This window comes from Apodemus sylvaticus, chromosome 22, assembly GCF_947179515.1.
Source record: "Apodemus sylvaticus chromosome 22, mApoSyl1.1, whole genome shotgun sequence".
Taxonomy (NCBI): Eukaryota; Metazoa; Chordata; class Mammalia; order Rodentia; family Muridae; genus Apodemus; species Apodemus sylvaticus.
The window spans coordinates 3,114,614-3,129,267 of record NC_067493.1 but is presented as its reverse complement, the minus strand read 5'-3'; the positions used below and the strand labels follow the sequence as shown (position 1 = coordinate 3,129,267).

At 38.4% G+C, this 14,654-nt stretch overlaps 1 protein-coding gene across 1 annotated transcript in view; it reads right to left on the bottom strand.

The window, feature by feature from the left end:
* LOC127673209 (zinc finger protein 431-like) overlaps positions 1-8,355 on the bottom strand; it is a gene marked incomplete at its 3' end in the record, with an annotated part of 61,765 nt that extends 53,410 nt beyond the window's left edge. The window contains exons 1-2 of the mRNA XM_052168815.1: positions 8,231-8,355; positions 4,436-4,756 (exon numbers count right to left, since the gene is read on the bottom strand). Coding sequence (XP_052024775.1) covers positions 4,436-4,756; positions 8,231-8,355 — 446 coding nt within the window. The remainder of the gene's footprint in view (positions 1-4,435; positions 4,757-8,230) is intronic.
* Between the last annotated feature and the right edge of the window lie 6,299 nt (positions 8,356-14,654).

The following is a 14,654-nucleotide window of genomic DNA, read 5'->3' as shown; positions in this document are numbered from 1 at the left end:
TAAAAATCTCAAAGTAAGTCATATCTTTCTGACATACAATGATACAGAATACTACTTCCTTTTCCAGTAGAAAGGAATATGTGCTCCCTTTTCAACCACATGCCATTCCTACCAGGAGATAAAATAGGCATTCCATGGATCTACCACACTATTTGTTATCCCACATGCAATTTACACAGATGTCCCTAACACTGTTCAAACACCAGAGATATCTTACCCTTTCTCCTGACTATTGCTCTGGGTGGACTGCTAAGATCATATCTGCCTGCCTGCCACTTTTCCTAGCTTTCAACATTCTCAAGCATTCCCTCTTGAACATACCTGCCAAACAGGTCAATAAAAGAGGCAAAACACAGCCAACATTCTCTGAAAATACAGACAGCAAACAGTAATTCAGGAATAAAATTACCACCCAAACAAGACAAACCCAAAGACCAGAATCTAGACCTATTATCACCACAAACCCAGATGTGTACACACCAGAATAAGAATATAATGAAGATCAGCCAGGGAAATATGTCACCAAGAAATTCAAAGTGTCCTGTAACAGCATGTCCTCAAAAATTAAAACATGCAAGAGATCTGATACAAAAGAGGTTGTTTTTTGGAAAGGACAGGAGTGAGAACCTACAAACTGGAATATCTATATGGAGCAAAGAGAACATGATGAGAGTAGAGAAAGACTATAGAAGGAGCATGTGTAGAGAACAGAAACAGGGAAGAAATATGGAGAGCAGCTGAAGCTAGTGCTCCATGTATCTAAAGCACACCTGACAACAGCAGCAGTTGATGGAGGCAGGTAATGATTTAAGCAGGAGCTAAGTCCCTGAGAGCAGGCCATTGAAATTGCCTGCACGTTGACTACTAAAGACGTAAGGTTCACATACTAAACAGGAAAGGAGGATTAAATGAATAAATGGACATATTGATCAAAAAATATTTGTAGTCTAAATGTTTCCTGCTACTAAATAAACAGGAACACTGCAACATATCAAAAGCAAATACTAGAAATGACTGTAATAGAAGATGAATATTATCTCAAAGACAAGGAAGTAGTTTTAATGAAATCCTAAATGAATAATTTCTAAACTAAAACTATGATTCCTAATAAGGTATAAGAGGCATCCAAAATACTAAATAGATTGGAATAAAAAAAAAAGTCCCCTCGCCACACAATATTCAAAACACTGTACATGTAAAGAAATAAGAATAGTGCAAAAAAAGAAGAAAATAACAAGGAAAAGAAAACAGAAACCAGTCACATGTAATATAAAGCTATTAGATTCATATCAGCCCTCTCAATAAATAGTGTAAAACAAAAAAAAAAAAAAGTTTTGGAAACATGCTGCAGAATGAAAAAAAAAAAAGCAGCCATGATATTTCTAAAATCAACTCAGTGGTCCAAATGATTTAGAAAGATTCAGCCATGACAGGGAAGATATTCAGAGGTCAGTGCCTGATTTAGCAAGTAAGAACCACTAGAAACCTCACACATAGTCACATCTAGCTGATGTTTCCCATCTAACTCCTGATAGGACCTTCCATCCCAGCACTCACTGCTGAACCACCTGTTCCTCCCCATTGTGGGCAGATATCCTGTGCTTACCATGTCTCGAATTCAGAGCTTCCCTGAGGACCCCTCACAGCACAGCACGGAACAGCAGATTTCAGAGCAGGAAATAGTGAAATATTCTGGCCTGCGCAGCCACAGTGAACTCGCAGAGAGGTACCCGGAACTACTCAGCTGCCTGCTCCTCTCCTTGTAAGCAATGACCCTGCACTTACCAGGACCTAAATTCAAACCTTGCCTGAGCTTCCCTCACAGCACTTGCCTTCCTCTTCCTGTAATCAAGGTGAGTTGCTTGCATAGCCCATTCCTCAGGTGCAGTGGGGGAGTCAATCTGAACTACAAGGGGATGGGCTCCAAGGCTATTAACTTTAATGGATGACTTTAGGAAACAAGTGTTTTGTATTCTTCCTTCATGCTGGGCTCAGGGAAATTGCTGCTCCTTTTCCCCAGAAGATAAGTTCTTGATTTTGAAGTTTCCCTTTTCAGACAGTCATTATTTGAAGAAGAATACAATTGTCTCTGAGACATTATAATAAATCTTCTTTCTACATACACAGAAAAATTCACTCTCTATTTGAGATATGTTGATATAGAAAACATGTGCTAACACAACTGTGGGTGTTTCTCCACCTTGACAATGAAAAAGATCTGCTGAATAACAACAGTGATCCACAGTGTTTCACATCTGTTTCCTGGTTTTCTTCCGGGATTTTTTCATACCTATCATCTGATGGAAAGGAATTGTATGAAGACGCAAAGCAAAACACGTTTTTCCTAAAATCCCTCTTTAATGTTAAAAGCCTGCAAATCCTTCCACTGATGGGCCATCTTTATATCACCCATGCAAGTCGAGTAACATGTTATCCTCCTTGATTTTAGAAAGAAGAAGAAGGGGAAGTGCTGTGAGGAATTCTCAAGCAAGCTATGAAGTCAGGTCATGATGAGTGTAGGATCACTGCCCACAAATGGAGGAGAAAGCAGCTGAACAGCCTCAGTTGCAATGGTGTGTCCTCCTCCAGTGCTGGGTGGGTTTCTAGGAGGACAGGCACAAATGCTATGGGCGTGCAAACTTGACCTGAGGTATGTGAAAAGTCTGGCCCAGGACTGGAAGCACACTCTAGCCTTGAGGAGGGGTTTTGTTAATGTTGATGCATTTAAAAATCCATTCTGCATCCCATTTTGTGAGGAGAATTGACAGATGTGAAGGATTTAGCACATCTACATGCACTGAATTGTCTTTTGGGAAATGTCATTTTCTAGGAAGCAGCATAATCAAAGCATCTGGCTCCCATTATATCTTCCAGAATTTTTGAGTCAAGGACCGCATTCAGAAATCCACAACAAGGGCAGACTCTGAGAAAAATTAACTACATGCCTGTGTCAGTAGTTTTACCAATCCCTTCCATACATTCATCATAATAGCATGTTCACATATCTACATGTTTATTTTATTCTGTTCTTTTAATTATTTAATCTTTATTATTTAAAATTATGTAGTTATTGCCTTCCTCATTTGCCCCCTGATTCTTCCTCTTCCCATACCTCCTCCCCCATCTCCAAGAGAATATCCACACCTCACAACTCTCAGACCTTCACAATTCCTGGGTCCTACCAATTCTCAGCAGGTCAATGTGTCTTCTCCCACTGAGGTTAAACCAGGCCTTCCTATACCATATATGTGAGGGCCTCATGTCAGCTGGTTTGTGCTGCCTGGTTAGTGGCACAGTGTGATCTTGGTTGTCTGGGGTAGTTGAGATTGTTGGTCTTGATTCATCAGCCTATTCCAGCTATTCCATAATTCAACCACTGGGGTCCACAGCTTTTGCACATTGTTGGATATAATATTTTTGTACTTTAGAACAGAAAAAGAAATTTTCTGCCTCAGACTATGGCCAACATATTGAACAATAGGTGAAAAAACAGGCAGTGCACTGTCATATATGTGCTCCAACTGGAAATAAATTGTGTTCTGATTTCATCTATGTAGATTATTTAGTTAATTTATATGTTTGATTTGATACATGGTTTCTATTTGTAGCTATGTCTGTTCTGTTACTCACTTTCTATACAAGGTCATAGATACAACTCTCTTATCAAATTTTCTTGGAAGATACCAGGGGAGAAATATCCACAAAAGCAATATGATGAATAAATTTGTAATAAGGATTTGAAAATTTTATTTCTTCCAGTGTAAACAAAGCAAGTGAATGGGTACAGATTTTATGAAGAATGTACAGAAGATTGTCTGATATGATATTTCTAGTCAACAATAGAGGAGCCAGTGAGAGTGATTTCAAAACTAGATACATGCACTGGAATCCAATAATTGATATGTGCCAATGTTTGACAGAATTCCTGAATAATTTATTCAAATATATGATTTCTCCCTGATCTTTTGGATAGAATTTCTGTCTGGTCTTATTAAAATGATGTAGACCTTGGGCACAAAGATGCATCCAAGCATCCCTGCACTGGATGCCAAGATGGAGAAGATGTCCACAGCAACCATGACCTTGCCCTTGGTGCTATGGTAGACAGGGAGGAAGGTGACCCAGACACTGCAGAACACCAGCATGCTGAAAGTTAAAAACTTGGCTTCATTGAATGTGTCAGGCAGATTCCTTGCAAAGAAAGCAACAGTGAAGCTTCCAAGGGCCAGGCAGGCTAAGTATACTAGGACACAGTAGAATGCAGTAACTGAGCCCTTGTTGCACACAATGATGATGTGTCCATGCTCAGAGTGTTCATCAATATCAACAAAGGGAGGGAGAAACTGCTAGCCATATTGCACACAGTATACATTGGAATAGGGAACATATTGGGATAATATAGTTGGATGTCCCAGATACAAGGAAGTTTCTTAACCTTCTTCCTGGGTCTGTGACTTTGAAAGCCAGAACCACAGTGATTGTGTTGGCCAGAACTGCGGAAACAGCAACAGTAAATACAATTCCAGATATGATTTGTTGCAAGATACAGGTCACTCTGTTAGGATGGCCAATGCAGAAAAAGGAGCACAGAAAACAGAACAAGAGCGACACGAGTAATAGGTAGCTGAGGATTCTGTTATTGGCCCTCACATTAGGAGTGTTATGGTGCTTTACAAAGACCCAACGTACCACAGCTGTGAATGCAGAGAAACAGAAGGCTATTAAGGTAAGAGCCATCCACAATGGGTCTTCATAACTTAGAGACATCACACATTTGTGAATGCACTTGTTGTGTTCTGTGTTGGCATACTGGTATTTTGTCCTATCACAATGTCTCACTGTCCCATCACAGTGCCCCACTGTCCCATCACAATGCTCCACTCTCCCATCAAATGTCCCACACTCTGATCATAGTGCCCCACTGTCCCATCACAATTCGCCACTGTCCCATCACAGTGCCCCACTGTCCCATCACAGTGCCACACTATCCCATCACAATGCCCCACTGTCCCATCACAATGATCCACTGTCCCATAACAGTTCCCCATTGTCCCATCACAGTGCCCCATTGTCCCATCACAGTGCCCCATTGATCCATCACAGTGACCCACTGTTCCATCACAATGCCCCATTATCCCATCACAGTGCTTCATTGTCCCATCACAATGCCCCATTGTCTCATCACAATGTAACATTGTCACATCACAATGCTCCACTGTCCCATCACAATGACCCACTGTCCCATCACAGTGCCCCACTGTCCCATCACAATGCCCCACTGTCCCATCACAATTCCCCACTGTCCCATCACAATGACACTGTCACATCACAATGCCCCATTGTCCCATCACAATGCCCCATTGTCCCATCACAATGACACACTGTCACATCACAATGCCCCATTGTCCCATCACAATGCCCCATTGTCTCATCACAGTGCCCCACTCTCCCATCACAATGCCCCATTGTCCCATCACAATGCCCCATTGTCCCATCACAGTGCCCCATTGATACATCACAGTGACCCACTGTTCCATCACAATGTCCCATTGCCCCATGACAGTGCCCCATTGTCCCATCACAATGCCCCATTGTCCCATCACAGTGCTCCACTCTCCCATCACAATGCCCCATTGTCCCATCACAATGTCCCACTCTCTGATCATAGTGCCCCACTATCCTAACACAGTACTCCACTGTCCCTTCACAATGCCCCACTGTCCCATCACAATGACACCTTGTCACATCACAATGCCCCATTGTCCCATCACAATGCCCTACTCTCCCATCACAATACCCCACTATCCATCACAGTGCCCCACTGTCCAAACATATTGCCCCACTGTCCCATCACAATGCTTTTATTAGTCAGGGTTCTTCTGAGTCACAGAACATATGGGTGGTCTCTATATATTTAGGGAGTTTCTTGAGGACTCACAGTCTGCAGTCCAACTCCCCAACCTTAGTCAGCAGTAGCTCTAGATGCACGGCCAAGGGTCGAGCAGTCGTTCAGTCCCATGAGGCAAGCAGGCAGAGAAGAGTGTCTGCCTCCTTCCAATGTCCTTATGTAGGTCTCCAGGAGAGGGTGTGGCTCAGATTTAAGGCTGTCAGTCTGCAGCAGGGGGCGTGGCCCAGATTAAAGGCTTCTCAGTCTCCAGCAGGGGGTGTGGCCCAGATTAAAGCAATGTGCTACTGTGACTTTAATCCCAAATGATCTTGAACATGGAGATCTCCTTATCTCAATCTTTTGGAATTCATAGAAACTATGCTTCAAAATCTCCTCGCCAAGATCCAGGTCAGAAACTTGTATCTCTGACCCTCCAGATTAGGATCACAGGTGAGCTAATTCTGGATTAATTTTGATATTGTAATTAGGATCCTTTACATTCAGGGCAAAAAATTGTCTTTTCCATGAGAATATGAAATTTATTAATATATGGCCATGTAGGGCTGCCCAGATATATCCTTCCCAGGCAAGGAAGGACTCTTGAAACCAGGCTAGAGATCACTCTCCATGCTCAGGCTTGGTGGTCATTATCTCTCTCCAGGAAACACTCATCTCCTGGAAAACAGGGCATGTGATCTGCATGAAGTAATGGGGTGTTGTTAGATTTGTGACATTTAGACCACACTTGGAGTGTGATAGACTGTCGTTAATTCAGTTATAGAATATTTTGGAAATGTCTGAGGGACAGAGGAGAGCTGTTTAGGAAATGGATAATTTTGACATCTGTTGACAAATTTGGATACACAACTGTTGGGGAGTGTCTGGTTTGATGGGTCTCTCACAGCCTGACTGACAGAGCATGGAATACAGAGAATAAACTGTAACCTTTGTTTTCATCTCTCGGTCAGAGTGTTAGCTTTCTTGGCAACTTGGAATCCTGGCTGGGTAACAAATCCAAGTGAGGATTGTGGTGTCTCCAGAGTCCTAATAGGCACACTAACTTTTGTGCTTCTTTCTTTGTAGTGGGATTGGCCAAGTACAGTGACTTATCTTCCACCTTGTAATTAATGTTTCTGTGTACCCTACACCACTAAATTCCTAAGCATTTTACTGAATTAGAAGACTACTAAATTTTAGGAAGATTTATTTTCTGTCCTCTGATGCCCTTATGGGTTAACAATGAGTTCAAATTAATTGACACCTTGTGCTCTCTCGGTAATTTCTACATAATGTGCACTTTATATCATTAATATGTTATTTATCGGAAGACACAGATGATCAAGATCCCTCCTACCTTATTTATGACACAGGACTGCAAACATAATATATTCTCAAGGCAAAAATATAAAGGTATACCACTGTCAATGCCAAATAAAGCAAATTGCTTCTAAAATAAAATAAATTGCATCAATTAAATTGATGTTAATGGAGATAAATTGGCTAAAAGGCATTTACTAGATCAGTAACTGCACACCATGTACCAAGACATGTGCTCATCTTCTGAAGTAAGGATGGCACTAAGTCATCTTTATACCTAGCTGCCTCCTCTCTTCACTGTTCATCACACTACTGACATCTAGGCTATGAACTGCTCTACAGGTTTCTGATTTCTTTCTCATACTCAGATGCTTTTGCTCCAGCTCTCAATCTCTGCTTCCACCTTAATAAGCTTTTTTGCGAAAAGCAATGTTCTTGTTCGAAAGCAGGCTTTGCTGCTGCTTAATAAGAAAACAAAACCTCATGCTGGCCATTATTTGATGTATCTTTTAGACGGCAGATTTTCATGGCCTACTCCTACTAGACACCCTCCAGATCCATGTGCGACCTCTGTATCTGGATCACAAATATGTATTTAATAACTATATTTAAAAAAAAACATGTAGCTACTTTGACCAAGTTGGGGGAGCCATCATAAGCAATGTTACCATAGTGAAAGAAGGTTGGATTCAGAAGAGGGGGAATTTCACCATTGTTGCTAACCTGACTCTACTGAACTGGACTGCTGATGTATCCATGACGTGTTTGTGAGTGGCTCGAGTTGCCACTGCCTGCTGATCTATGAACCAAACTGCCAATTTCCAGACAATAAGGACAGGAGTTCCTCCAAAGAACCTTTTAAATCAGAGTCCTCTTTAGTGCTGCCTACAGGCGGAAAGGAAGCACAGGATTCATAAGATGGCAGCTGGGAGAATATGAAAAGAAATTGGAGGCCAAGATACTTCCTTTTGCAGACAGATGGCTCATTCATAGGCCATAAGGAGAAACCTCAAGATGTGGACTTACCTTATCCCCTCAACCACTTCTCGGTGGTAAACTGAGTCATCGCTAGAGAATTTAAGGGCTGCAGCAACAGCAGCAGCAGCAGCAGCAGTGAATCCAAACCCTAAAACTGATCTGCAAAGCCCCATTTCTCCAAGTTTTGGGGTAAACAGGAGCTGGAGGAGCTACAGGAGATGAACAGGGAGGCAGCAGAGAGAGAAGCTGGGGGCCTGGAGAAGCTGCAAGTTGTATGGGATAACATAGATGGAAATAGAGTAGTTGGAGATCTGCCCAATCTAGGCTTGTAGCTTGTTTTGTTAACTGATTGAGCTAAGCTTTCTTATACTGGGGATTTGGGTTGGAAACAAAGTAGCAACAAACCATAGGAATTAGAATGAAATTATTACACATTTTAGGACAAACCTGTTGTGTAGTCTATTTGTCACAGGTTGTACTTTTGACTAAACTGTGACTTTTTTTGGAAGGAACAAGAACCAGGACTATTGAGTATTCTCTGCCATCATAATTTTCAATCCTATTCAATCATCGAACAGAAACAATAATTAAAGACACCTTGTTGTGGGAAATATTTAATTATTTATTTTTTACTATACTTGAATCATAAAGGTAAAAATAAAAGACACAAAAGACACTTTGGGAGGCAGAGGCAGGCAGATCTCTGAGTTCGAGGCCAGCCTGGTCTACAGAGTGAGTTCCAGGACAGCCAGGGCTACACAGAGAAACCCTGTCTCGAAAAAAACCAAATCCAAAAAAAAAAAAAAAAAAGACACAAAAGACTTGGTATTTATAATAAGACTTAAAGCTCTACAGTTGGACAGACTATGTTGTATAGTTCCTGTTAATAACAGTGAGCTATGTCTTGCCATGTTCTAACTAGGCTGCTCATACACCCAGGCCAGTCCTCCTGGCCAATCCACCTACCCCATGGCCCATTCTCCTTCCTCTTCTCTCTCCTTCATGGTCTCAACCACAGAATCCAAGCCTGGGAACTGAAGCACCACCTACCTTTCTTCTCCCAAGCATTAGGCTTTAGGCATTTTATTAAGTAATCTTGGAATGCAGGAAAGAAATGATGTAATTATAATCCCAAAATTATTGTAAAATGTGCCAGGTTTCACGGCCATGTGTCCAGAGTCTATGATCTCGTATTAGAGCACATAAATTTTGCTTATAATTTTTTCTCTCAAGCTGAATAGTTTAAATCTTGAAAATAATTTTCCTTGTAGATAGGGACTCATCATGATACCCAGATTTCCAATTTTGGTGGAACTAGTGTAACTATAGTAATTTGGTTTAACATAAGTTCAGTATTTTATCCAGATTCTTGATTTCCTAGTGTGCAGATCCAAGAAATGGCCAGTCAAGATATTTATTGATCATCTAAAATTGATTACCTATCAGCTACTTGCTATTACCAATCACAGTCAAAGCAGGGAAGCTTTTACCTTCTTTTTCCAACCCTTTTTGTACTGTGACTAACCATGCTTCAAAGATGGTCTTAGAGATTGATTCTAGCACAGGCACCTCTTCATTTTAAGCCCCGAGAAAAGCCAGAGAGGTTGGAGGAAGCCCACTTACTGTTTTATTATTGCTTTTCACTGAACAGTTAATGAATAGTCTGGAAGAGTTGTGAGACACATGTTCCTGCACTGAGCAGCAGAGAAATGATGGAGTGCTCAAAGCAATTTTCAATTACATGAAAAGAGGAAGCCTCAGCTACAGGCAGCATTTCTGACTACAGAAATAAATAATCAAAATGATTTGAAAATAAAAAGCATGAAGGGATTGTTAATTATCTGGAATTATAGGGGAATAAAATCAAACAAGAGATTATAGCAATGATGCATTTGAAATTAATTATTGACTTTTTAAACAAATAAAGATAGAATCAATTTGGTAGTATTCATTCTTTTTTCTATCATGGTTTCTTAGGTGGTCCCCACAATAAATTTCATTGTATGGATCCAATCTATTTTATATCAAGTTCATCCACATGAAAAGGAACTTTTCACTTCGAGAAGTGATAACACCATTCCATTCCATGATGTTGGCAAAAGATGATGTAATAAGGACCAATATTTATCTCTCTCTGGTTAATGACAGTGAGTCCATTTATAGTAACAAAGAAGGTCTTAAATATCCCAACATAGCTTGATTATAAGTCAAAGTCATGAAGCCAACTATATGAAGTTGATGGAGGTCTTAAAGAGGAAACTGCGAAATCACATAAAGAAATCCAGGAGAACATAAAAAATTGGAGGAATTCAATAAATACTTCAAAAACAGCCAGAAAAACACAAACAAAAAAGCGGAGGAAACCAATAAATTCTATAAATACAATCAACAAAAAACAAAGCAAGAGTTGAAGGAAACAAATTATTAGAGACCAAGAAATAGAAGCAATGAAGAAAACACAGACTGAGGGACAACTTGAAATAAAAATTTAGGAGGGCAAATGGAAATTAGAGAGGCAAGGTTCACTGAGAGAACACAGAGATGGAAGACAAATTTCAAACATTGAAGATAATATAGAAGGGATGGACACATAATCCAATTAATGTTAAATCTAATACTTCCTGACAGAAAATATCCAGAAAATTCAGGACATTGTGAAAGGACAAAACAATTAGAATATGAGGAATAGAGGAAGGAGAATATTAGATCAATGTCTCAGAAAGTATTAATAACAAAATCATACAAGAAAAATTTCCTAACCTAAAGTTGGAGGTACCTGTCAAAGTACAAGAATCATCAAAACACCAAACAGAATGGTCAATAAAATGCAGTCTTTTCCCTGAATAATAATCAAAACATACAATACAAAAAAAAAAAATACTAAAGGCTGCAAAGGTATAAAAGCCAAAAAACGTATAAAGGAAGATGTATTGAAATCACAGATGACTTTTGATTGGAGTCTATTAATGCAAGAAAGGTTTGAAAATATGTGTTGCAGAAACTACAGATGCGGACATTATTATATGTAGAAAAAGTTTAATCAACACAAACAGAACAATAAGACAATCCATGATAAAGTCAAATTTGAGTAATATCTGTCTACAAATACAGACCTACACAAAGTTATAGAAGAATCCAATCCAAAGCAGTTAATGATATACAAGTAGTAAAAAAATCTTTTGTTATCTGAAAAGAAGGAAAATTGGTCACATACACACACACTCACACACAAACTCACACGCACACACACACACACACACATACTAATAACAACACAACCAGCAGTATCCACAACAACAAAAACAACAACAAAATTCCAGAAGTTAACAATCGCTATTCATTAACTCTTTCAATATCCATTATCTCAATTCACCAATAAAAAGGCACAGGCTAACAGAATGGATGCTACCACAAACCTATCCTTCTGTTGCATACACGAATTACAGCTCAACATCAAGAACAGGCATTGCTTCAAGATAAAGGGGTGGAAACATATATTCAAATGAAATCAAGTGGACCAAAGAAGCAAGCTCTTATAGCCATTTTAAAATTTAGCAAAATAGATTTTAACCCCCCCAAAAATAATCAAAGGAATCGAAGTGTACTATATATTCCTCAAATGAATAATATCACAAAAGTTGACATTTTAATTTTGATATTTGCCTAAAATACAAGGTATTCAACTTATGTAAAAAACAATTTTAGAGCTAAAATGATATAACAACTCTCATACACATATTCTAAGTGGTTTCAATACCCATCTCAGCAATGGACAAATTCTCCAGACCAAAACTAAACAGAGAAATATTCCAGCTAACTGATAGCATGGACATGAATACAGCTGATATTTCGAGAACATTCAACTGAAATAAAAGATAATATACCTTCTGCTCACCACCTGATGAAACTTATTCATAAACTGACCACATATTCAGACAGATTGCAAGTTTTTATATATACAAGGAAATTGAAACGTCATGTGTCTTATCAGACCACCATGAATTATAGCTGGATATCAACAAAACCAGAAAGAATACAAGGCTTAAAAACTCACAGAACCTGCAAACCACACTACTGAATGAAAAATAGGTTAAAGCAGAAATAGAGGAAGAAATTAGAGATTTTCTAGAATATAATGAAAATGAATATGCACAATTCTATTTAACACAAGGAAAATAAAGTGGTGCTTAGAAGAATGTTTATAGCAAAAATGCCTACATTAAAAAATTGGAAAGTTCATATATTGGTAACTTGAGAACATAATTTATAGTCTAGAACTGAAAGAAGTGAATGAACAATTATGAAATGATGTAGACATCAAAAAATTATCCAACTGGGGGCTGAAATCAATAAAATAGAATGAGAAGAAAATAAGGAATCAATGAATCATGGCGTTGATCCTTTGAGTATTTTATTAGACAAGACAGGCAATCCCTTATTGAAAGATAAAGAATATCAAAATTACTCAAATCTAAAATGAAAATGGGGAAAAATAACAGACAATGAAAAAATTCACAGTACAATTAAAACCTAGTTTTTAAAAACCTGTCCTCCACTGAATTGGATATGCTGAAAAAATAGGTAATTCCTTGGATAGAACCAACTTACCATAATTAAATCAAACTAAGATAAACAACATTAAAAAAGATTTATTTATTTATTTTATGTATACTGACATAAACAACATTAGGTGATTTCATTAGGTGAAGAAATTCTCTGACAATATCCACCAACACTTTATGGACAAATACTTGGAGTAAATAAGGACACAATGAATATGTGTAAACATACTAACGTCATGTTACAGCAAGCCTATAGCCAACATTAAATTAAAGGCAGAGATATTCAAATTAATTCCACTAATTCACATAATTGGTTCATTCTCTGTCCAAAGTTCTATCTAAAAATTTAACTAGAGCAATATAACTGAAGGGGATGAACGCAATATGAATTAGAAAGGAGTAAGTAAAATTACATTTATTTGAAGATGACATAGTCATATGCATAATGAAACAAAATTACACAAAAGCAATTCCTGACCTGATAAACATGTTCAGGAAAGTTGTTACTATATAACTAACTAAAATATACCAAAAAATTCAATGGCTAGGTGTCTGCATATATTTTTGTGGTTTTGATTAATAAGTAACAAGTTGACTACAAAAATTTCTTGTCATTTGAATTGTACTAGTGTTTGAATTGTGTTGGAATTCAGTCGATCCCATGATATAAATGCTTTACAACATTTATAACGTTCATAAAATGTCTCTCCAGTATGAATGGTTTCATAATGATGAAGACTATAGAGGTGTACAAAGGCTTCATTATGCTAAACACATTCATGAGGTTTCTCTCCAACACATTTTCCTTCATGAAAATGAAGACTACAGAATTGTTCAGTCTTAACAAAATTAAATGAAGTCACAATATTTTTTTCTTTCATTTCCATTGCTAAAAAAAGAAATAATGAAAAAGGAAACTTGTATAAAAGACCCATTTAGTTGAGAGTTCTGCATCTTAATCCAAAGGGAGCTAGGAAGAGATTGTCTTCCAGGGATCTAAGAGAAGGATCTCTTCCGCACTTGTAGTAATATCAAAGCCCACGAACACAGTGATGCACTTCCTCCAACAAGGCCACACCACTTCATAATATGATTTACTTACTGTGGCATATTTAAATTATTACATTCCAATTCCTGGCCATCTTTTGATTGTCCAAACACATTAGAATATAGGAATCATACTTAAACAAGTAGAATACATGAGTTGTTACTTCAAAAACTGTATATAGCAGTCTCAAAAATGTCCAAAGTTCAAAGACTCTTCTGAAATTAATCCTATCATGTAATCATGTTTAAAAAAAAAAAAAAAGCACACCGTGTACCTCCAAATTCACAGTTTATACTTCACCATTCCTAAAGGCAGCATAAGGAAATACTGGACCTAAATAAGTCCCAAGCCAGCTGAGCAATCCACAAAATCTGCATCTCCATATCTGTTCTCAAAGTGTTCTTCAGATCTCCAACTCCTTTCTGCTTTGTTCAATGTAGCAGAATTGTTTTTCTTTGAGTAGTTTTATTCCCTGAAATCAGTTTTACTGAGCAGGTATGCACAGATCTAATATCACAAGATCTTGGGGGTCTCCAAAATAACTTCAGTATCACAGCTTCTTCTTTCAATATTCAGGATCCACACAGAATCTTTTCTGCTCCTCCAAAAAGATTGGGTCATGTTTCCAGATCTGCTCTCTGTATCACTGTAAGCTCTGTCTGACTCCAATCTCCTGCTCCTTATATTTTTACTGCTCATCCCATGGTACTTGCATCTTCAGGATACTGGGATCTTCTGCTGCAACTAGGCTTGAGAGATAATCTCCAGTTTGCTTACTCAATTGTGCCAAGCCTCACCTGCTCGGCATGACCAATTCATGCATTCGAAACTAGTACCATCTGGGTACCTAAACATAACCAAG